Source organism: Lissotriton vulgaris, chromosome 11 (genome assembly GCF_964263255.1).
Source record: "Lissotriton vulgaris chromosome 11, aLisVul1.2, whole genome shotgun sequence".
Lineage (NCBI taxonomy): Eukaryota > Metazoa > Chordata > Amphibia > Caudata > Salamandridae > Lissotriton > Lissotriton vulgaris.
In genome coordinates, this window is record NC_141699.1 from 67,856,590 (window position 1) to 67,881,231 (window position 24,642).

Genomic DNA, 24,642 nt, shown 5'->3' on the forward strand with positions numbered 1-24,642 from the left:
CCAGGTCCACCACCACCAACAAGCAGTGACGTCTTGTCACTGCCCCCCAACCATGCAACACCGGTTGGGGGGAGACTTCAGCAGTTCCTGCCGGCGTGGAAGAACATCACCACGGACAGGTGGGTGAGGTCCCTTATCCAGTACGGGTACTGTCTAGAGCTTACTTCCATTCCACCAGACATACCCCCAAGAAGCCGTCCTATGTCAGGCGAGCATTTGACCTTATTGCAGCAGGAAGTTCTAGTTATGCTGCAAAAAGGGGCAATAGAGCTCGTTCCATTGCGAGAGCGGGGAACAGGGGTTTACTCCCTCTATTTCCTGATTCCCAAGAAGGACGGATCCCTCAGGCCTATCCTGGACCTCAGGCCCCTAAACTGGTACATACTCTCGGAGCACTTCCATATGCTCACGTTGCAGCAAGTGCTTCCCCTACTTCAGCAGGGGGATTTTCTGGCTACCCTGGATCTGAAAGATGCCTATTTTCATATCCCCCTACATCCTTCCCACAGGAGGTATCTCAGATTCACGCTCTTAGACCAGCATTACCAGTTCAAGGTCCTGCCGTTCGGGGTCACCACGGCACCAAGGGTATTTACGAAGTGCCTAGCGACTGTGGCGGCGCATCTCCGTCGCCAAAACGTCCACGTCTATCCTTACCTGGACGACTGGCTCATTCAGGCAAGAACAGAACAGCAGTGCGCAGACCATGTGTCACGCACCATTCATCTCCTGCACGATCTGGGCTTCTCACTGAACTACCCCAAGTCCCATCTCCAGCCTGCCCACGTGCGACAGTATCTGGGCGCGACGATCAACACTCTGGCGGCCACTGCGCAGCCAAATTCAGTGAGAATCGCCAGTATCCAGGCGCTGATCCAACGGTTCAGACCCCAACACTCGCTTCCAGCGAAGGTGTTCATGCAGTTGATAGGCATGATGGCCTCCTGCATCTCCATTGTCCCGCACGCGAGACTACATATGCGTCCGCTTCAGGAGTGCTTAGCACGTCAGTGGACTCAGGCTCATGGGCAACTGACAGACCTAGTGTTGGTGAGCGGTCGGGCATACAACTCTCTGCATTGGTGGAATCCACAAAACCTTTGCAAAGGCCGACCATTCCAAGAGCCTGTCCCACAGATTATCCTGACGACGGACGCCTCTCTCCAGGGATGGGGAGCGCATGTACTCCATTACACTGTGCAGGGACTATGGACACTACAGCAGAGGAGGATGCACATCAATGTGTTGGAACTGATGGCAATCTTCATGGCCTTAAAGGCGTTCAAAGTACATCTGTGCAACAAGGTCGTGTTGATCCGGACGGACAACATGACGGCCATGTACTACATCCAGAAACAGGGGGGCACACACTCTCCACAGCTGTCTCATCTGGCTCAGAGCATGTGGAAGTGGGCCATTCAGAGGAACATCTCCCTCATGGCAGAGCACCTCCCGGGCAAGGGCAATCAGATGGCGGACCTCCTCAGCAGGCACAGCCATCAGATGCACGAGTGGGAGATACATCCATCGGTACTCCAACCGTACTTCCAAATGTGGGGTCATCCAGAGATAGACCTATTCGCCACAAAGGAGAACGCAAAATGCCAAAGCTTCGCCGCCAGGTTCCCACACCCCCAATCACAGGGCAATGCGATGTGGATGAACTGGTCAGGCAGATTTGCGTACGCTTTTCCCCCAGCACCTCTGATACCGCTGGTGGCACGCAAGCTCAGGCAACACTCGATGACGCTCATCCTGGTTGCTCCAACGTGGGCTCGCCAACCATGGTACACCACGTTTCTGGAACTCTCCGTGGTACCGCATCAAAGGCTTCATCTCACTCCCAGCCTTCTGACGCAGAGCCATGGCGACATTCAGCACCCAGATCCGCAACGGCTCAACCTGGCGATCTGGCTCCTGAAGTCCTAGAGTTTGGCTACCTCAATCTTCCTCCCGATTGCATGGACATCATTCGGGAGGCAAGGAAGCCCACTACTAGAGCTTGTTATGCGGCTAAATGGAAGAGGTTTGTCATCTACTGTGTGAACCACGACGTTGACCCGCTAGATGCTTCCATTCAAAACATCATCTGTTACCTTTTTCACCTGTATCGATGTAATCTAGCGTACTCTTCCATCCGCATTCACCTGTCTGCTATGGCAGCATACCTTCAGAATAGGCAGCACCTGTCACTCTTTAAGGTCCCTGCTATCAAGGCCTTTCTGGAAGGACTCAAGAGGGTCATTCCACCAAGGACTCCACCAGCTCCAGAATGGAACCTCAACGTGGTTCTTACAAGGCTGATGGGTCCTCCTTTTGAGCCACTGCACTCTTGTGAGCTTCAGTTTCTGACTTGGAAGGTGGCTTTCTTAGTAGCAATTACATCGCTACGGAGGGTTAGTGAGTTGCAGGCACTCACCATCCAGGAACCATTTTTCCAAGTACATGCTAACAGGGTGGTGCTCCGCACTAACCCTAAATTCTTAACCAAAGTGGTCTCACAATTCCACATAAACCAAACAATTGAATTGCCGGTGTTTTTCCAAAACCCAGAGACGCTGGCGGAGCGCATGCTCCACACCCTTGATGTGAAAAGGGCCTTGATGTACTATGTGGACAGGACTAAAGATTTCCGCAAAACCAAACAGCTTTTTGTTGCTTTTGCCACACAACACAAGGGAAACGCTATCTCCAAAGCGGGGATTGCTAGATGGATAGTAAAGTGCATTCAGATCTGCTACGCTAAAGCTAAGCGCACTCTCAAATGCTACTTACCAGTATGCATCTGTTCTTGGCATGTAGGGCTGCTGACATTCATATCGCCCACCCTCCTCCCCGGCGCCTGTAGCAGCTGCAGTATTTATTCATACAAACACATATGCTCATAGCATGGTCATCACTCACATTCTTCACTCCATCTCTGCCAATGGCTAAAAACAATCTGGGGATGGAGGCGATGCCCATGCGCACTGTAGTCCAGGGGAGGAGCCACCTATCTCGTGATACTTCGAAGACTCTTCCAGGACAACAATGTGCAATCATCCGGACCCAACACTAGGTGGCAGTCTATGCACAGATATGAATGTCAGCAGCCCTACATGCCAAGAACAGATGCATACTGGTAAGTAGCATTTGCAGTCCCTGCATCTCCTGATTCCGAAGCCAGTTTTCCTCATTGCGATCACTACAGCTCGTCACAGGCAGATGATCAGGCCTTTGTGGTGATCTCTGGGGCAAAGAAAGGCAAGGCAGTGCAAAGAGGAACCTTATCCTAGTGGATAGTCCTCAGCATCAACATTTTCTAGGGGTTGGCCGATTGAGGGCTTACTCCAACAGAGTCATACTGAGCTGGCATGACGAGTGTCTGTCCTCGAAATTTCAAGCTGCTCCATAGGCATCAGTTCTTACGTTCACGAAACACTATTGCCTTGATAGTTAGGTCTGACTTGAAGGACATTTTGGCCGTTCGACCCTGCATGACTTTTTATTGTAAGTCATTTCACAGACCCACCACCGGGAAGGTACTGCTTTAGTATCTATTCTAAAGGAATCCGCAGTTAGAAATATCCATCAGGGGAACAAGTTACTTACCTTTAGTAATGCTCTTTCTGGTGGGTGGTCTATCTAACCGCAAATTCCTCATCTCCCCGTTCTATGAAATGGACACTTTTCCATCTACAAATGTCTTAATTTAGAGATCTGCACACTGGTATGAACAGTTGGTTTTTGAGCTCCACATTACAAACTGCAGACAGTTTACAGAAAGAAAGTGACGTCAGTGTACTTGGGTGGCCCTAAATGTGGATCCAGACCCCACTTCCGGGATGGAGTAGAGCAGAGGCAGAGCTGCACTGCACAAACTACCGTGTCGCAGGGGCTATTCTAAAAATCTTCCAGATCCAGTCTGGTGCCTGGAGATATCCTAAAGGTGAGGAATCTGCAGTTAGAGTATCCACCAGAAGCAAAGTAACTTGCTCTCTTGCATGTTTGTGTAATCACATGTGTGTCAGAAAAAATGCATTATGATTAGAGTGTATGTGCATTATTGTATCACTTTTTGCTTATCCCTGATTTTCAGTTTATATTGGTTTTTCTGTGCGCGCAAACTTACTTTTCGTTTCTCTTATTTTGCACCAGGTGCTGAGAACCTTTGCATCAAACTGTCTGAGAAACTGCAGTCCAAGACATCCAGCAAGGTCATAATTGCCCATATGCCACTTCTCATCTGCTGCCTACAGGTTAGTACGTGAAGAGAAGAGTCCACAGCTCTGCAAACTGCCTGGGACATTGGTTTGTCTTTGTTGGAAAATTTACTGCTACTAGTATTTGGCCTGTCTACATTGGCTCATTGATTTGCTGAAAAAGACTCTTTAGAAAGAAGTAAAGCTTTGAAGAGCAACCTGTGTAGGTAATGTGTAGACCATCTATGTGTTTGGCAGGGACCCACCTTGAAATTTTAAAGAAATTACAGGCAAGACACAACAATGTGTAGTGAAAGAGCAAATCACAAAGAAAGGGGTTTGCTCGTAAGGAACCTGATAATCTGAAGACTTGTTTTCTTTAATGATAACTTTAGTTTGACTCTTTTTTTCAGGGTGCATCATTTTGTCAGGGCTGTTAGCGCTAAGGAAGTATCTGGATATGTCGAAACATACATGTTGTCTTTGCCCCTAATTTCATAGCTGCTGAAGCTTGCATCAATGGAACTACAGCTTTGTTCTGCCACTTTAAGTTGCATGCTTCACCCGTAAAATCATCCAAATGAGTAGTTTAGTACTTTAGCTTTCAGAGCTTAGGTTGGCTGCAGATTTTTGAGAGGGTGGTGGGGAGTATAATGTGACTGCCCGGTAGAACTGGGATTTCCTAACAACTGTAGTATGGATTCAGTGATCAGCCATTGCAGGTTTCGAAGATGTATTGAAATTATTGAAATATATTTTTAATAATACATATTCTAATTCTTGTCTCTCTTGCCTACACCGCTCTTCTCATTTGGCAGCTTCCATTCCCTCCAAAAATTTAATGCAGGCACTCTAGGTAGTTACTTCTGCTTCTTCTCCTTTGATTTCTTGGATGCTGAACTGTGTTGGAGAGCTACTGTGGTGCAAATATAAATATATATAGAATTAAAATTTATTGCCAGTTTCCGTGCTCCTGGTTGGCCCTTTCATGTCATGAGGATGAAAGACAGTTGGGGAAGAAGAGTTAATGATTCTGTTGATTGCCCGATTCCTCTGCGCTGACAGTGGATTCACCCGTTTATAATGAAGTTTATGAACACCAGCATTATGTGGTTTAGTTCATGAAAACTGTGTCCGTATGATTTTGTATTTTATTCAGGGTTTAGGTCGGCTTTGTGAACGTTTTCCCGTTGTAGTCCATTCCGTGACACCATCACTGAGAGACTTCCTTGTGGTTCCTTCTCCAGTCCTTGTGAAGCTCTACAAGTACCACATCCAGAATCCTACAGGTAAGAGAGTTTCTCAGCCTTTGCAATCTGGGAACATGCTCCCAGCGATGATTTTCAGAATATGTGCTTAATGTACCAGACAACCCCCCCTTACCTCTTCTCCACAACTTCAAACCTGGAAATGGGATTCATAAGGCACACGTTTAGTCCAGGAGGTTTAAAAAAGTGGCAGAAATGTTTACAGCTTCTGAACCCCTCCTGTTCTTTCTTTGCACCCAGTGTTTCTATGGTTTGGAACTACCCTTTTGGACACCATGATAATGTGAAGTACTCTTTAGAATCCTTCAGACCTTGAGTTCCAAGCACTTAGTTAGCATCACATACCATGTGCTTGTTTTATGCGTTATCCTACACAAACCCAGATTACAAGAACTATCATATCTCGAGGTTCTTTGTGAAACGTGTGCTCTCTGCTTCTTTCATCTCAACACCGCACGTCCACTGCCTCATAGCTAATTATGCCAGAAACCCTGCACGTGTGTCCATAAAGTATTGATCTGTACCAGAAATTCCTCGACCATCATTCTCCCATATATACAGATTTTTTTTAACAATACTTTTTATTGAGTTTCCATCGTTACCCAAAGGGCAAAGCCCTGCAGGTATAATACATACAAAATGCATGTGATAGAGAAAACCTGTATGGTCTGGAGAACAAAAGACCAAACACAATGTAAACAGCACCAACACCCTTGTGAAGCATTACACATACAATGTATATCCATTTCCATCCACAGAAATGCAACACAGGTGAGTTGCTAACCACCAATCGTTCAATGGGGTCATGGGAGGCAGTCTGTGACATTGGGGGGGAGATCTATACCCCTGTACGTGTCCCAGCGGGCCCAGCTCTCCCTGTGCTTCTATGTGTATCGCCTGAAACACTGTAATTTCTGCCGTCATACATCTGTCCAAAGCCTTTTTCCATTTAGTCACACTGGGCGGGGAGGTGTCTTTCCAATGCTGCGCTATGTCCCTTTTGGCTAAAGTGAGGCCAAAAAATGAATGGTGCTGTTTATAGCGATTCCCTCCTATGTCGTCCGTGCCATGTAGAAATACCAGTCTGGGGTCGAGCGTAATAGTCCACGCTAGAACCTGACCCAGGCAAGACACCACACTGGTCCAAAACGGCTGAATCACAAAGCACAGCTCCAGACCGTATGCAAAAAGGATCCCTCCTCAGAGCAGCAGCGGAGGCACATCGATATATACTGATTTTTCATTTCAAATTCCTGTGCACTAGGCAATTCTGAAGTGACCAGCTACCTGACCTCAACCCCACAATGTCTTCCATCTTACAGGACTTGTGCTTACATGAATAGAACCATTTGCATCTGAAAGACCTTTGACATCCCTCACTCCCCTCGCTATCCACTCAGCGGCACATTACTTTTTCTTTCAGCTGAGATCAATCCACCTTTTTTTCACAGATAAATCTTTCACAAACCAAGGCAGTATTGTAGTTGACTCTGTCCTTTGCTTCTGAGAAAAGGAAGTATACTTAGAAATGATAATGAACTGTTTGAGGCACAGGTCATCTTGGCTGTAGCGGTATCTGAAGATACTTCAAGCCTCTTTCTAATGTATCTATGGTGTACTTCAACTACCCATGCAGATATCATAAGAAAATCTCAAATCTCCTTTCAGTTATTTAAGGCAGACCTCAACTGTCCTCATTGATATGTGGACAGACTTCAACTCTTGTCATAAATATCATCTATATCTTGGGTAGAGGTAAATGGCTTTACTGAACTATCAAAGGCTACCACAACTATTCCCTCTCAAATAGTAGAGCTGGCAAAGGTATAACTGCTGAGACAACTGGGTATACCTTCATGAACTTGCTTGGATAGGCCTGAATAAATTCTCAGGAGATTTCCAAGGCATACCTCAATTATCCTCACCGAGAATTCTAATGCAGACCTGAACTATACCTAACTATATAGTTCTGCAGCTGATCTGCAGTATCCCCACTGAGGTTTTGGGGTTAGCCATCCCTAATCATGTATGCAAAAACTTGTGCATGCAACAGAACTGTCATTGCATGAATTGTGACTGCCCACAGTGATACAATAGCTCAACCCATTGACCGTACTTTTCTTTGTAATTGCTTTTATTATTGGTAATAACACTTCACAAAGTACAGGTCAACAAGGGGAGGAACCTCCGGAACTTTGGCGCTGGCCCAGTGTGCTACTGATGTGGACCAAAGCGAAAGCTCACATTCTGGAGCTGCTCCAAATGAGAGGGTATTTACATCAATGTGGAGAAGTGGGCTCAATGGTTAGAGCAGGCAGACCTCGATGCAGAGCTCTGGCCATGTACCAGGGTTCGATTCCTGCCCCGGCGGGTCTCGGGCTCATTAATTCCCCTGACCGGATATTCTCGCCTCAGTGCCTATTCTGATCATGGGTCCCACGCTGCAACTCTGGGCAATAGCTTGCTTAGTCTCCACAACGGCCCCCACAACGCGAGGGATGCCTGGTCTGCACCATGGGGGTGCCCAGGAGTGGACATTTCACAGGGAAAGGCAGGAAGGGTTCCCTTATGGTATTCGTACAAGCGCCGGGAAACCCACTGCGGGTAGCTGTGCGCTATACAAGTACAAAAACAAACAAACAAACAAAGATTCCCGCATAAGCATAGTATGTTGGGAGACCTTCTTACTTACTGTGGAGGCAAAAACCTATGAGTGCCCACCGCGACTTATTGTTACGTGTCCCACACATAGTTTGCGCAGACAGACATGCGGTTATATCAACCTCCTCCTGCCTGCCTGCCTACAGGACACACGGGATTTCATGATCACTAAACCCACACACTGTTTGCCCTACCTCGGACACACATGGGACCTCGTCCTTCCCTAACACATGATATAATTACTGGCACTATCACAGTAGTACCCCTCATCCCTCTTCCGGGCTGGCTAGGGATAATTGCTCATAAGTTGCTCCTATTGATCATCTAGTACAGTTTCCAGCGCTTTTTATACTTTGGTTTCCCCCTTTTTTTTTCTTTTTCAGTGGAGAAATATTGTTCAAGTGTTTGTTAATGATTTCTCCTTGAGGTAAGATCTAGAGCTGGAAACTTAACCACCAAACACTTAATATTCATTTGAAGAATATGCTTACGCTTTAATATGATTGATGGCTCACTTACAGATGCTGTAACGTTATATGCAAAACTTCAATAAACACATTTAAAAAGAAGAAAAAAACTAGGGGAGGGACAAAGTCACATAGTGAGCATAGATCTGATCACTTACAACAATACATGACATACAGGTGCAGCCATATCTCCCAGTACTTATCTCCACAGCATGCAGTTCTTACTTTTGCCCATAGTGGAGTTCAGTGAGCTTCGCGGGTTACCAATGACGAGAGGGAATGTGGTAGCTTTGCCTAATATGGGAGTTTTTCTCTTCAATGGTCAGTGTCTTGCCACTATTATAGTTGTAGTCAGTGTCTTGCCACCCCCCAGTAATCAGTCACTGGGGAGCAGGAGCAGACTGAACTCCCTTGTGCCCTGCGCACAGTCTCCCGGCTCCAAGACCACAGCGCGCACAAAGCGCCGAAGTTCAAAATCCAATGTAGATAACTTGTTGTCACTGTTGCTCATTTTGGAGACCAGGGAGCTTAATGATGGACCATGAGTGGGAGGGCATGCGTCATGGTTGCCAAATCTGGGGCACCTTTATTCTCCATTGCCTGGGTCCTGCCACTCCCCAATAGGGCAGTGCTTGACAGTCTGTGTGTTTCTTCCTGCATACAAAAATCATCACAAAAGCGCAGTACACAGCCTTAAAATCTATTGCCAAAGTCTGACCCTGCACCGTTCTCTTAATTTCTAAAAGGAACATCATGGAAGCAGCATGATTTCCTGGTGATGAATAGTATGGAGCCTGGCCTGTAATAAAGAAACTGGACTACTGCTAATTTTAAACCTTTGTCTATAGGAGATGAACTTCCTACTGCCACATTTTCATATGATTTGGGATTTAAATTTTTTCCTGTTATGCTTTAATATGATCTAGGACATACAACTTCATGCCACCATGCTTAAAATGACGTTGGAGATAAAATCTTGAGAAATCAGCATTATTGTGATTTCTAGGTCACACCTCAACTGTACATGATGGAAGCTAGGATGTTTTCTTGAATGGTTCAACTGCAACCCAAAGATCCCATGAGATCAGTGGAAACTTGACTCCTACCCCTGGAATTGTGTTACAGACTGATCCCCCTCTCCTTATGACGGTCACTAACTAATAGACCAGTCTTTCTCACAAGAAAGAAATAAGTACAGCACACAGAATAATAACAGGCAATCTGCTTTTTTCTCTGTTGCAGGGTGCAATGACATCAAAATCAGTGTCACAAATGAGCACTCTGAGTCAACGATGAATCTTATCACAGGGAAGAAGTGCCAGCCATCGATGTATGAGCAGCTAAGGGACATTGCCATAGACAACATCTGCCGGTAAGAAGTGTGCCAAAATGTGTGCCACTAGACACTAATCCCATTTACAGATCTAAGTGTTCTTTCTTCCAGTAGGCCACAGCCCTGGGCAAGTGCTCACTCAGACTAACAGGTAGGCTGGTCTGAGTGTGAGGTTTTCCCATGGAACAGTTGGTCAAGGAGTAAACGAGATTGCACTTTCAACACTAGATTTCACCAACAGGAGGTGGGGGGTGGCACTGCAGCAACTCAATTCTGTGCCACAAACCAGATGGGGGTCTTTTACAGATTTTATGGTTTTTAATGTTTGGCATTGCACTGTGAATATTGCCTCAGCACTGTACTAATATGCTTTAGGAGGATACAGATATTGTTGATGACATATTAGGGAGAACCTAGTAATTTTATAGGGGATGACTGATGCTATCTGTCTTTTTCCTCCACACCTTTTGTCTCCAGGTCCTCAGACAGGCACTACAATAAAGGACAATAGTAGCACCCCCTGGATGGTAGTTAGCATTTAGCAGCACCATTTACTGTAGATATATATACACATCCTTTTTTCACATTTTCACTATATAGATCCTGAAGAATTGCCACGGTATTGCCAACCAACAGGCAAGAAACATGTTGGCCCTCAGAGTTGAGCATAGTGTCAACTAACCACCCCTTCATAAGGGTATTGCCACCCCATACTTTTTAATAAGGTGGATTACCTGCCGGAATAAAACTTTATTTGGAATATCAAACCTTTTTTAACGCACCCACCGCACCCCACCATATCTACACCACCACGGCCCACACACCCCCACTTCATCATACTGTAAAGAAACAAAAGATCTCCGACAAAGATCCCCTTGGCGGGTGCCCGTTGGGCATTGCAGCGCCGGCCCAACGAGGATCAGGTCCAAATGATGAAGCATGACACCTAGCTTGCTGGGTGTGTGAGGACCCTAGTTCTGCATAAGCGGGATCCCCACATATCTCTTTTTCCCAGTGCTTCCAGCAAAAAATCTCCCCCCCATCCCCCGCAACCCCCCCACCACCACTGACTAGCTGGTTGTTGGTTCCCATGTCCAGATTCCCTAGACACGACTCCCAGAGGAACAGTATCCATCCATCTCTTTGTTCGCACAGCACCAGGACTGCCAGGCTAGAAAAGCAAGCATCATGACACCAAAATATTTTCAGCAAGACACAAAGACATATAACTGCCAACTGGTTTGTGACTCATCTGGACCGAAAATAATGAGGTCAGATCTTCAAAAAATGACTTGTGAGGCGATGGGCTATGGGGTATACTGTCTTAAAATACTGTAATAAATACTATCAGACATACCGTCTGAGGAACTGCGAGGTATTAAACAGTTTAACCTGCCTTGCCTTGAGGAAAAAAAGGTCTTCTGGTATATAAATGGGAATGGCGGTGGTTAAGTACAACATGCAGTGTTGAGGGTCTCCTGACCCATCGGCTGTGCGTCAAACACATCAAAGGCACATATTCCGAGGGTGAAAGGGGGGATCCTTTCGGTATTCCAGGAAGCCAAGGGCAGCGGAGTTAAGAATATCTTTCCTTCAATGATTCTGACTTCAAAGAAAATCCTACCCCATGGCCCCCAGTGAATCCTACACCCAGGACAAAGACTGCTCCTCATATTACACAATCAGCATCTTCCTTCCAGGGTTCGACCTAGAGTGGAACATCGACTCCAGGACAAAGAATGGACTTGAGAAAGCCATGTTTTGAGCCTAAGACTGCCTTCAACAAGGCCTCAACCAACCACCATTTCTGAGCCGTAGCAGCCCGAAAGCGTCTCTGCTCCATAGAAGTTGTGACACTTGGCACTCAAAGCTCAATGTTGAGACACCTTATCATGGCTCTGAGACACTGGCATGCCTGCTTCAGAACAGAGGTCCCCTCTGACATCGATTTTAAATCCAGCATCGACACAAGCCTAAACAATGAGTGAGCCCACACTATCAGAAGAATAAGGCAAACAGCAGTAATGTCATGCAGAAGAGAATCTACATTGATCCATCGACAGTACACAGTTTAGCATGTCCTCCACAACCTTCAGTGCCTGTGTAAATGCACGCTAAGAAGTGGAGGCTTTCTTCTTGGGAGGCCTTCTCAGAGGAGCTTAGCTCATTCCATTTCCTAAAAAAAAACATAGGTCTCAGTAGTGCAGCAACCATCTGCTAGTTACCTTCACAGTCTTACTTACTGTCACACTTTGCTGACACAGACTGTAAGCTAGAACCACCTATGGATCTCACAGACCCTTTCCAGGAGCCCTTTCTAGCAGGCGATGGAGACAACTCATTGGTGTGACTATAGTGTAGATCCCCAGAAAGATGTGTCAGTCAATACAATCTTCTCTCATGCAGTCATCCAGTATGCTGCCGACCACTATAACGTGTAACTGCGTGGTGGAGGAAGAGGAGGACTCCTTATGGAGACACTTTCCAAAGCAGAGTGGTCTGTACAGTACATGCCAATACTAAAGAGCCTGCTGTGCAGAAAACTTCAATGATCCAAATACTCTCGCCAGAGGACTCCATATACATCAGGGGCCACGTGACACTCAATTCTCTGGAGGCTCTTACAGCTAGGAAAAGAGCTTTTTTACTCTGGGCACTGGGGACGCCGGTCCTCCTCATAAGGAGAGTAGGCAAATTGATGCTACTGGCAAGAGGATAGCTGAGAGGGTTGCCACTCATTTACTCATTACCAATTTGTTGTGACTTCTGTTGCAGTATGAAAGGTATTACTGGGAGTAGCTGAGGTAGCTGGCAAAACATCTGCCAGAAGCATACCAAAACAGAGGAAAAGAACATGTCCTGTAGATAATAATCATCTCAAATGCCAACGTTAGCTGCATCTTGGATGCAGCTTACACCAGCTTCAGAGAATCGACACAAGAGCACACTTTCATAGACATGCCTGAAAAGAAGACTTTGGATTCTGCCCCAAAGTCCAGCACCACCTTCTTAGTGTTCCTTCGATGGAGAACACTTTTTTGTACCTCAGTTAGGCTCCGTGCTATGCAGATCAAGGAGGATACAGATACAGCCAAGATAAGGGGGCCCTCTAGACTCAGATGGGCAGGTCACAGTTTCACCAGCAATAGATGAGAGCTGGGTCCAAGTCTACGACCACCTTACAATGCCCTCCACATCAACTGCAGCAATTAATTTTTGAGGGAACTCCAAATACCTTCACCAGTGATGGTTTCTGGAGCAACAGCAACAGCAATGCCAAAGGTGTTCAATGCAAAGATTCCTCTGCCTCAAATCAATGTCCTTCCATACAACATCTGTCGGGGACAAATAATTTTATATCTTTGTCAGTGAAAGAGCTAACCTCGAACAAGTAGGTTCTTTGCATTGTTGCCTATGGACAGTTCCTGGCGTTTCATACCATACCACCCAATATTCCACCATGCTGCTACCGCATCAACCAAGACCACCAAAGACTGCTGCATTAAGAAGTGCAGGCATTGCTTTAAAAGAGAGTTATGGAACCAGTTCACCACACTAGTGGTGAGGAGGAGTTAACTCCATATATTTTCCAATCCTCAAGAAAACTCTGTCCGCTTTCCACACCAGAAACCTAAGAAGAATCTTGCACCTTTTATGAGCATGAACTAGCTCCGTCCAGGAACTCCTCACGATATGCAAACAAGATAGCATTGACGCCATCATTATGAGAAAAAGATGGATAGGACACACCATCAGAAAACAACAAGACTCCATCACAAGAGCTACTCTCCACAGAACCCAAACGGAAGAGAGGCTGTTCGAAGAACACCTAGAGGTGAACTGTGAAAACCGAAATAATAACCTTGAGCTACAGTTGAGGCATCCAACATAAAATTGCCCAAGACACAGAAGTGGAGGTCCTTTGTTGCTGCCCTACATGCCAGTCGGCATTATGGGCAATAAGTAAGGAAAAACTGAATTCCAAGGCCAGTACTTGACCCTCGACTGCCCAACTGCTACATCGTCACAGAGGACTTCAAATTGAAGCGCTACATGACGTCATTCCACTGCTCTGCGTGAAACAGTTGAGAGTAAGGCATTTATATTGCAATAGGTCTAAATGCTCAGTTGCACATGCAGCTTCTACAGGGGTGTTTGGCTAGACAGTGGTCACTAGGGACCGCTCAGTAGGAGGATCTAGCATTGTTGGAAACCAGAGTTCAACCGAAACTGCAAAGGTAGAACAAGAACTTGCATGAGACTTATCCTAATAGCACCCACCAGCGTAAGGCAACCTTGGTAGTCACTACGTCTAGAGATGTCTATACACCCGCCGAAAAAAGAACTCTATGTGCAGAAATACTCATACAACATCAAAGTCTGTTACAGCATTGGAGTCTTGGGGCACAGAGTCTAGCGATTTGGCACCTGAAATCTTAGAGTTTGGGTACCTTTAGGTTTCAGAATAGTGCATGCTCATTCTTAGCAAGGGCTTGTGACACTGCCAAATGGAAAACATTTGATTACTACTGTGCCACGTTTGATAAGCAGACATTGCAGGTCCCTGTGCAAGACATTATCTACTACTTGTTAAACCCACAAAGGGAAGGCCTAGCATAATCCTTGATTAGTGCACATTTACTCTCTGTGGCAGCTTTCCTGCAAAATAGGCCTCATTAATTCAAAAAGACAACACTAGTCAAAGACTGCTTACATTTGGAATAAACCCAAGGACCCCATGTATAAGGAATATGTCCAGACCAGGAGGGCTAGCACCACTTTCATCAGGAGCATGTAATTTACTTAAGAGCTAGCACTCCATGCATTTATAATATATTCATGTGTTCTGGCTAACAACTGATCCATCTGGAATATACTTACACCCTTACCATGAGGTATAGCGAATGTAGCATTGCCATGTCCCTAGAGCTGGCTCCCCATACATAAAGAGCAAGTCCATGCCATGAGAGCTCGCAAGACATGCGTTTGTAATTTATATCCAAGTCCCAGTTACCTCTTCTATTATGAGCATGTCTATTCAAAGGTGGCTAGCATCTAACACATCTTGAATATATATCCATGTCCTAAAAACTATCACCACATACGTAAGGAGCATATCCATGCTGTGAGGTCTAGCACCAAATGAATCCGGTGCATGTAAATTCCCTAAGGGCTAGGATATCTTCCAAATTTATATATGTTTGTAGCAGGCCTGGCTGTGGATACAAATGCTTAGCATATTCCTGCCATCTAGTGCTCGAATGTTTGCAAGTTGTGTTTCTTCAAAGAAGTCTCTTGAGTCATGAGATGTGATGTGGGCACCAACTCCATGTTAGACTGTTTTTCTGCCATTAGGTTTGGGCATGTACCAAGTGGGCTCCGAGCTTGTTGTGTTAAAAAATTGTTCCATTGTCACAGTTCGGTTCCTTATAGATCTTTTGGTGTCGAATTTGAGTAAGCTCTATAACTTTCACCTTCCCAAAGTGTATAGTATTTGACTGTAATTGAAGCCCCTTTGCATTGTTGATGTAACATACACCCTTTGAAAATTGTCCACACTACAAAATACCCATGGATGGACCAGGACAAAGTGTGTAATTGGTGTCTGTCCCCCACCTACAACAATGCTCCTGTGCAATGTGCCTCTCCTTCAATCTTGAAGGGAATGGCACTGGGCATACTAGAGGGTGGGCCAAACAGCTCCGCGCACACCCTAGATCACTTTGGATAAGAAGATCCCCTTAATGCCGAAGAATAAGAGGACGCCGGCCCCACAGATCTCCCAGCTACACAACCGTCTCCCAGGTCAGAGCGGTCTTTTAATAAGTCCAACAATGAGGAAATGGAGGCATTGGGCTGATGCTAAGGCCTATCAGCCCACACACCAAAACCACAACTAGCGTCATGAGTATTCCTTCAGCCCATATCACCAAGCAAGGGTCCCCTAAAGAAGTTCCACGCCAAAGTACAGCACCACTCCTGCAGGAGCTGGACGTTGAGTTCCGAGCATGGGCGAAAATAAAAAGCCAGCTAAGGCCCCACACTGTATTCGGTTGTGTCCAGCATAAGCCTTTGGAGCCTAGCAGACCTCCATACAAGGGCGTCCTCTCCCATCAACGTTCGGGCCCGAGCCGCCTCAGGGGCACTGAGCACCGTCGCTCTAGCCTGAAGCCAGCACCAAAGGCTTCATCTGCACCAGGGCACAAGTCTCAATCTGTGCCTAAACGTTTGTTGATCCCAAAGCTCTTCTCAAAAGCTGAAACTGAAAGCACAGCAGACTTCAAGACCTCGGTCAGCTCACGGAGCCAGTCTCCGATCCCTGATAAACTTCAGCAAGTATTCAGTGCCTGGCAGAAATGTCTATTTATTCAACCTGCTACAAGCAAAATTTTGTCAACGATGCCTACATCAGTGTCTCAGAACATCTTCTTTTATGGAGAAGGCTAGCCTTCAAGTGGGAATCTTCCTCCAGAGCGGGCGCCGAATGACAAAGCCCACCTCTACATCAACCCCTCCAAATCCATCCCATCACCAAGCCCTTACACACCACCTCCACTGCCTTTTCCAGAGTGCCAGAGTGGTCCTCACTCTCATTAGCAGACCTATGCAGCCCTTATGGGCCAGGTCCCACCAATGACGCCTGTGATGACTATAATGTAGACACCCCAGGTGATCCAGATCTCGAACGCTACCTATTAAAGGTCTCACCCGCTGATGACACCATGGCCTATCATTAGGTAATTCAAAGGGCAGCAGCCTTTCATAAAGTGAACATGCATGTCAACCAAGAGGAGGATGAATTCCTTTTAGAAACACTAGCTGAGTCAGAGTGCACTGTCCAGTTTTGTATTTATTGTAAGAGGGCATGCTAAAATCTGCTCTGAATAACTTTAGGAGCCTGTCAATGCCAGGGCGGTGGCCTTAAGGGTTGAGAATAAATGAAAACCCTCCAGAAGTGGTCTCCGTTTTCATTAAGGGGTGGGTTCTTCTTGACTCGCATGTGAACATAGCCCTCAAGTGCACCTCTGCCCTGGCCACTAGTGATATTATTTCTCATCCAGACAAGGAGAGCAAAATAAGTTGAAGCGGGCAAGATGGAATTAGTAGACGAAGCAACCAATTGGTGTAGAACCAATTCTGTGTTACTTCTGTCAAGATACCATAGATAAGTCCTCTGGGAAGAGATGTGAGAACTCCTTAAATATCTATTGGTGCAGTACAGAAAACAAGGGAAGGCGATAGTATCTGAGGGCAGTCATCTCTAACACCCAAATTTGCTGTGCATCAGATGCTGCCGACGCAGTCTCTAGGAACATCAATACTAGCATTATTCTCAGGCGCCACGCATGGCTTTGTACTCTGGGCCTAAGCTTGAAGTCAACCTCTCGTTTGATGGGAGGCATTTTTTCTGGCCACAGGTTAACAAGCTGCTCAAACAAATTAAAAACTATACGAAGGTTGGAAAGTCCATGGGGTGTTCCAAACCACTTCTTTGAGGGGCTGCTTTCATAAACAGCAGCGAAGGGCACGAACAAAGGGAACATTGTTCAAACAACCGCACTCCTTCTGGAGGCAGCAGCAGCTCTTTCCACCAGCAAGGGAGGATAGTACACTGGGGCACCTAAGGGGTGACAAAAGAGGTATGGGCAAAGGGGGCTTCATAAAAAGAGCTGCTACCTCCAAACAGTGACTTGCCCTACCTCCCTGGATCACACATCACCTGTTGTGGGGAGGATACCTCTCTCTTTGGAAAGAAATTACATCCAATCAGTTGGTTCTAGCAGTGGTTCAACAAGGCTGTTGCCTCGAACTACACATAATCCCTCCCAATATCTCTACCTGTACATACGCTCTTAGCAAAGAACATCTGTCTATTCTTCAGAAAAGAGTGCACACAGTCCTACAAAATGGCACCATTAAGAAGGTGCACCGGCAACATCAAGGCAGTGGTGTCTACAACTCTCTTATGCCCGTCACCATAAAATGCAAAAGAGCCCGTACTTATTTCCTTGATATAATCAAGCCTTTCTGTAAATCTGATCAACATTTTGTTGACATTTCCTATTCTCAGGGTAGGCATAGTTAGGTGGCTAGTAATATGTATGAACCATGCTAATACAAAGAAAAGAGAGTCCTTCCTTCTCCGCCCAGTGCTCATTCCACTAGTAAGAAAGGAGCAACAAAGGCCTTCCTAGGTAACATCCCACTAGTGAATATTTGTAAGGCAGCCACTTGGTCAACATAACATTCCTTCACCAAGTGCTACTTCGTGGACGTCTTACCCCGTCAACAAGCCATGGTGGGCTAAACGGTGTTTAAGCCTTATTTCGAACATCTGCATCATCAAGACGCTAAAAACCGCTTCTGGAGAGCACTGCTTTACAATCTCTCCTAAGCATGTGTATCTACAGCCACACATTCTACGAGTGGGAAATGCTACTTACCTTGAAAGCGTCTGTTTGTAGTGTATAGTGCTGTAGATTGACATCTGCCTGCCCTTCTCCCCAGAAACTTGTGTTTTTATACAGATCTCCAACTTCCTGAGTTTGCACGGTACTTTGCACTTCACACACCTTATATAAGTTCATACTCCCTGTTTACTTTCACCCGCTGTGCAAAAACAGTCTAACATGGAATTGGTGCCCTTAGTGGTGCAGTAATACTACATCTTGTGACTCAAAAGTCTGCTTAGAAGAAATATTTCTTGCAATTGTCTGAGCCCAGCACTAGATGGCAGGAGTATGCTAAGCATGTGAAACTACAGAACTACATGCTACAAACAAATACTTACAGGGTAAGTCACATTTTTAAAATATATATCTAAATCATATACTGATATAGACCGATATATACATCCCAGTTACCTGTTCTATCATATGTATGTCTATTTTAAGGATGGCGGATATGTGATGCATCTGAATTACACCCATGCCCTAAGAACTAGCAGCCAACACCAAAGAAGCATTTCCATGCCTTGAGATCTGGCACCACATAAGTCTACTGTATTCTTGTGTCCTAAGAACTTGCACCCTACAGATAATGAGCATTTTGATACCACAGAAATCCCTATAATGTCCATGTTTCTGAACTTGCACCGTACACATTTACAATATATCCCAGTCCGTAAGGCCAGCACCTCATATGTCAGGAGTATTTCGAGTGTGAGTGGTATCATCCCATACATCTGGAATGCATCCATGTCCTAAAGCAAACATCTTGTATATCAGGAATATGTCCAAGCCATGAGTGGAAGTATCCCACACATTTATTATATATCCGTGCCTTCAGAGCTAACATCCCTTACATTTGTGTTTCTACCCATGCCAGAGAGCTGAATCCTAGGCTTCCACAGTATACCTGGTCATGACAGCTAGCACTCCGACAACTGCAGTATAGTAATGCCATGAGAGGTAGTACGCATACCTATGCATTTTAGTTGTGCTGTAAGAGCTGGTCCCACGCATCTGCAGCATTCACACACAACATTGCTGTACTATGAACGATCTTGCCACATATATTTGTAGCAGATCCATTCAATTAAATCTTTTAACTCATGCATCTGCATTACAGCTGGGCTTTGAGATGTGACCCATCTCATGCATCTGAAGGGTAGTCATGCCTTGATCCATACACATGCATATTTTCGCTGTAACTGTGTCACGTGAGCTAGGACTATATACATCAACACTATATCTGCACAGTGAATGGAAACACCACAAACATCTGGGCTATAGTTATGTCCTGAGAGCATGCACCCCTTAGCATTATAACTATGCTGTAAAAAATGTGCTCTGGTGGCCAGCACTGGATACATCTGCACTGCATAACTGTCATACAGTCAGAGCTAGCACATCATTTCAGCAGTATAGTTTTATAGTGAGAGTGAACACTTCAAAGTTTGGGCTGTAGAGAGGATTAGAGCACCCATGCATTTGCAGTATAGGTGTGCCATCAGCTCTTGCACCCCAACTCTACAGTATAACATTTGCATGAGTTAGCATCCCATACAAAACTTCACACAACTATCCAACACATTAAACATCTGCACTACAGCTGTGCATGTAGTGGGGATTTTCTATATTCTTGTTGCACAGGTGTGCCTTGACAAACAGTGCAATCTGAAAGCAAGCGGTGCATCGAAAATACATCATGTTTTTCATTTGTTAAAACTCAAACCGTTCCAGCCCCATCTTGGTAGCAGTGCTTCACTGCATGATGCTTATGTTGGTTCTGTCTTCTGCAGGTGTCTGAATGCTGGTTTAACTATTGATCCAGTTATCGTTGAGGCTTTCTTGGCCAGTTTATCTAACCGTCTCTACATCTCCCAGGAGAATGAAAAGTAAGTCTTCTAGCATTACAGATCTCTTCATGTTACCAGTTGCTTCCTTAATGCTTTCTTTTGCGAGAAAGCATTAAGGAAGCGAGGTAAGCAGACCGTTGGTTTCTAAGTTCGAGATGCTGCACACAGTTATTTTTTGCTTACTTCCAATTGCCAAACAATCATTTGCAAAGCCAATAGATCTCAGCAATGCCCGAGCTATTTGCCTTGTCCATGTGAATGTCTTTTAGCCATGTTGTCTAGCAGCACAGCAGCTGTTCAGATGTGCTGCAAGACTACATGGCTACAAGACATTTTCATTGAGAAGGCCAAAAGCTTGGGCATTGCAGATATCTGATTGTATGATTATACAACTACTTCCTAAATCACTAGTGCTTAAACAACGATCAAAGCCAAACCACTAAGTAGTAAACCACGACTTCCTGAAACACGAAACAAAATCCATTTACATAATTACCGAACCTACCACTACCTTCAGAACATATCATGAGCAACTTGCTTTCTTGCTACTCTTTAGCGGACTTGCAATATTTAAGTTATCTTGCTTCACTCATTTGTAATTAACCTTCCATAGGCCTTTTTGGCAACAATCTGTGATACATTTTTTAAAATTTGAATACCACTATACGATGTGCTAAAGGATTTACCTCCTGAATTACTTTCGACAAGGGTGAGCCCCAGAGACACTGTTTATTATACAAAGATGTGCTGGGCACTTAAGCCATGTGAGTTATCAGCGGTGTGCTGTGTTTTTTTATGTTGTAGGTCTGCCCGGTCCTTTTTTAAAATCAGTGCAGAGTGCTTAACTCTGCCTGTTTTTTTGGGGTAATGCTGCTATTCTTTCTCTGTGTGTGGAGATTACACTGCGGGATGCCTCTCTAAGGCCTAACTGGTCTCATGACAGACAACACACTCCCCCATGCCATGCCGGCATTTCAGCCCAGTTTTCCCTCTAGAATAGTCATTATTATTAGAAATATTATTTCCCTTGCAAATATTGAAGGCCTCGCAATGTTTCTGTCCATCTTCAACAGTTTTGACTGCGCAGTGCCATCTAGTGGTCATTTTTTTCAATGTATCTTGATGACAGAAGGCAGAAGCATCTATTAAGCTTCGTTGTTAACTAAAGTCGTGGTTTAGGCAAGTCGTTGTTAAGATTTTTCGTTGTTCGACTTCGTTGTTCATGCAAGTCGTAATTTAAACTTCGTTGTTAAGGATGTTTCCCCAGATATCTATTGGCTTTACCAGTGCTTGTTCGGTGTTGCTGAAGAAATGTGGAAGTGATAGCGAGAAACAGTTGAGCTTTGAAATGAAGCAAGGATGTGGCGTAATGGCCAGAACAGATGACAGGATAACTGGGGTACCAGGTTCGAATCTCTGGGTTGGCTGAGCAATTTGTGATTCTGGGCAAATCACTTGCGCTTCCCCATGCCTGCAACAAGGAATGTGTCATTATGTCATGTAACTGGTGAGCACTAAATGTGCTCCAGTACATCAGCTGGTGTTAGAACTATGGGAAGACGGTGAAGGGAGCAAATGCTCCAATACCATCAAATTGTGTTTTTAAAAAAAATAAATGCAGCGACGAGGCATGTCGTGAGGGTACTGGTGAAGCAGGAGATACAGCTGGGGATGGGAAAAAATCTTAATTGAATCCTGATTAGCAACAAAAATTAATGTGTCATTGTTTAATGTAACTGGTGAGCACTTAAAGTGCTCCAGTACAATAGACGACTGATGCGAGCGCTTCAATTGCATCGGATCGTGCCAAACAAAATAAACAGGTGCTGTTTGAGTTTGAACAGCTTTTTAGGAAATGCATTTGTTTATGTACATGGCATACATTTTAGTGGTATGTGTGCATGCGTCCAAGGGAGACGGCCTGAAAACACAGGTGGTACTTATAAAGTGCTTGAAAACAAAGAAAAAATAGCTCTGCAAACCGGGAGCAGTGTAAGGAGACATGTACTTGGTCCATGTACTATGGGAGGGCCAAACACAAAAGGAGGGCATGACGCCCAAGTATCATGACAAATGGTATCAAAGAAAATGAGAGCGATGCTGAAGTCTACCAATGGTAGTAGATGGGCGCCCTGTAAGCCCACAGATAGAACACAACACGTCTCTCCGAGGCATCGCATGCGCTGTCTACCTGAGACCTAAAAATAATAAAATAATTCAAAATCTTGATGGATGACATTCAGCTACTGGTAATTACTCGGGCCGCATCACAGTCTAAAGAGTTTTTTCACACCATGTCACCAGGGATTGGACTATGCAAATCCGTCTTGCCCCTTCTCCAATGGGAACAGTCCAAACCGAACTGCCAGGCTAGATCTAACCTGAACACAAGTAGCCCAGAACTAGTTTCTCCCTAGTTGGTGCTTATCAGGCAGGTACAGCTTGGTTCCAGTGGCTGGGCATACCTGTCCCACTTAGTATACAAAAAAGTAATGGATGGAATACTTGATATCACCCTCAACCACTGGTAATTATTTAAGGCCTCACCCCAGTCCATCGTGGGTCCTATGCACACTGTGTCACTGGAGTCAAGCTGTACCTGGCTGATGAGCCCCAACTAGAGTGAAACCGGCCCTAGGTTACAGGCACCTTTGTCTGGAACTTCAAGCCACAGTTGCTGGGATGCCTTGTTGTTGGGGCAGCCATGCGCTATATAGATATTCTTAACTTAGCAGTAAGGCTCAGGAGAGGGTTGGGGACTGAAGCACCAGCGGGAAACAACCTTTACAACACAACTTTTACAACACACTTCCATTACAACGCAGTCATTACATCGCAACATTCGCATCGCATGCCATTACAACGCAACCATTACATCGCATGACACTATAACGCATACCATTACAACGCATGTCATTACAACGCAGTCCTTACAATGCATACCATTACAACGCATAGTACCCTTACACTATCCAAAATGCAACCTATTGTTGCACCCCCTGGAGTTAGAATAGTAATTTTTACCCCTATACTATCCAATACTTACCATACATGCAATGTAATGGTATGCGTTGTAATGGTATGCGTTGTAAAGGTAGTATGCGATGTAATGGAATGCGTTGTAAAGGTAGTTTTAGACAACTCGTTGTAATGGCATGTGTTGTAATGGAATGCATTGTAAAGGATGTTGCGATGTGAAAAATGTGTTGTGAAGGCATGCGTTGTAAGAATATGCATTGTAACGTCATACAACCACACTCAGATCACTTCCGCTGTGCAGGACAACAAGCACCATGGTCGATACTCCAAGCCCCAGGATGCCTCAGGAGAGGGGCGGGACTGTCGTGGCAGCGCTTTGATCACTCCCTCTGTGTGGGGTCTACAGGTACCTTGTTCAGAGCTTTAATACCCAGGAAGCCACAGGAGAGGGGAGGGACTGTCGCACCAGCGCTTCAAAGCACTCAGATTACTTTTGCTGTGCGAGACATCAAGCACCTTGGTTTGAGTCCCATGCCCCTGGAAACCTCAGGAGAGGAGGGCCGAGATTGCTGCGCCAGCACTCGGATCACTCCTGTCTACAAGCACCTTGGTCGGAGCTCTAACACCCAGCAAGCCTCAGGAGAGGGGAGGGACTGTTGCGCCAGCGCTGTATAGCACTCCGATCACTTCCGCAGTGTGGGACAACAAGCAACTTGGTTTGAGCTCCTAGCCTCAGGAGGCCTCAGGATAAGGGTGGTACTGCAGCGCCATTGCTATGATCACGCCCTCTGCGTTGGGTCTACAAGCACCTGGGTCCGAACTCTGTGACCCATAAAGCCTCAGGAGAGGGGAGGGACTGTCGCAACAGCGCTAAAAAGCACTCTGATCAATTTCGCTATGCTGGACAACAAGCACCTTTGTTTGGTCTCCAAGCCTCAGGAGAGTGGGAAAGCCACACCAGGGCACGAGTCTACAAGCACCTTGGTCGGAGTTCCAAGTCCCAGGAAGCCTCAGGAGAGGGGTGAGACTGTTGCACCAGCGCTATAAAGCACTCCAGTCACTCCCTCTGCATGGGAAAAGTACCTTGGTCAGGGACTCCAAGCCACAGGAAGGCTCAGGAGAGGGTTGGGGAGTGTCGCACCAGCGCTACTAAGCAGTCGGATCACTGCTGCTGCGTGGGTCAACAAGCACCTTTTGTCTGGGTCAACTAGCACCTTGGTCGGGGACTCCAAGCCCCAGGAACCCTCAGGAGAGTGATTGGACTACCCCACCAGAGATACGAAGCATCGGATCACTCATACTGCATGGGACAACAAGCACATTATTCGAGGACTCCAAGCTCCATGAAGGCTCTGGAGATGGGCTGGGACTGCTGCACCAGAGCTACAAAGTGCTCAGATCATTTTTGCTATACAGCCTTTTCCTCGGCTGAGGCTGTTCCTTCTTTGCCTGT

General features: G+C 45.7%; 1 protein-coding gene across 2 annotated transcripts in view; it reads left to right on the forward strand.

The window, feature by feature from the left end:
- PI4KA (phosphatidylinositol 4-kinase alpha) overlaps window positions 1-24,642 on the forward strand; it is a 614,454-nt gene that overhangs the window by 201,088 nt on the left and 388,724 nt on the right. For both annotated transcript variants that reach the window (XM_086942716.1, XM_086942717.1), the window contains exons 12-15: window positions 4,138-4,238; window positions 5,341-5,470; window positions 9,820-9,949; window positions 20,154-20,249. In XM_086942716.1, coding sequence (XP_086798842.1) covers window positions 4,138-4,238; window positions 5,341-5,470; window positions 9,820-9,949; window positions 20,154-20,249 — 457 coding nt within the window. The remainder of the gene's footprint in view (window positions 1-4,137; window positions 4,239-5,340; window positions 5,471-9,819; window positions 9,950-20,153; window positions 20,250-24,642) is intronic.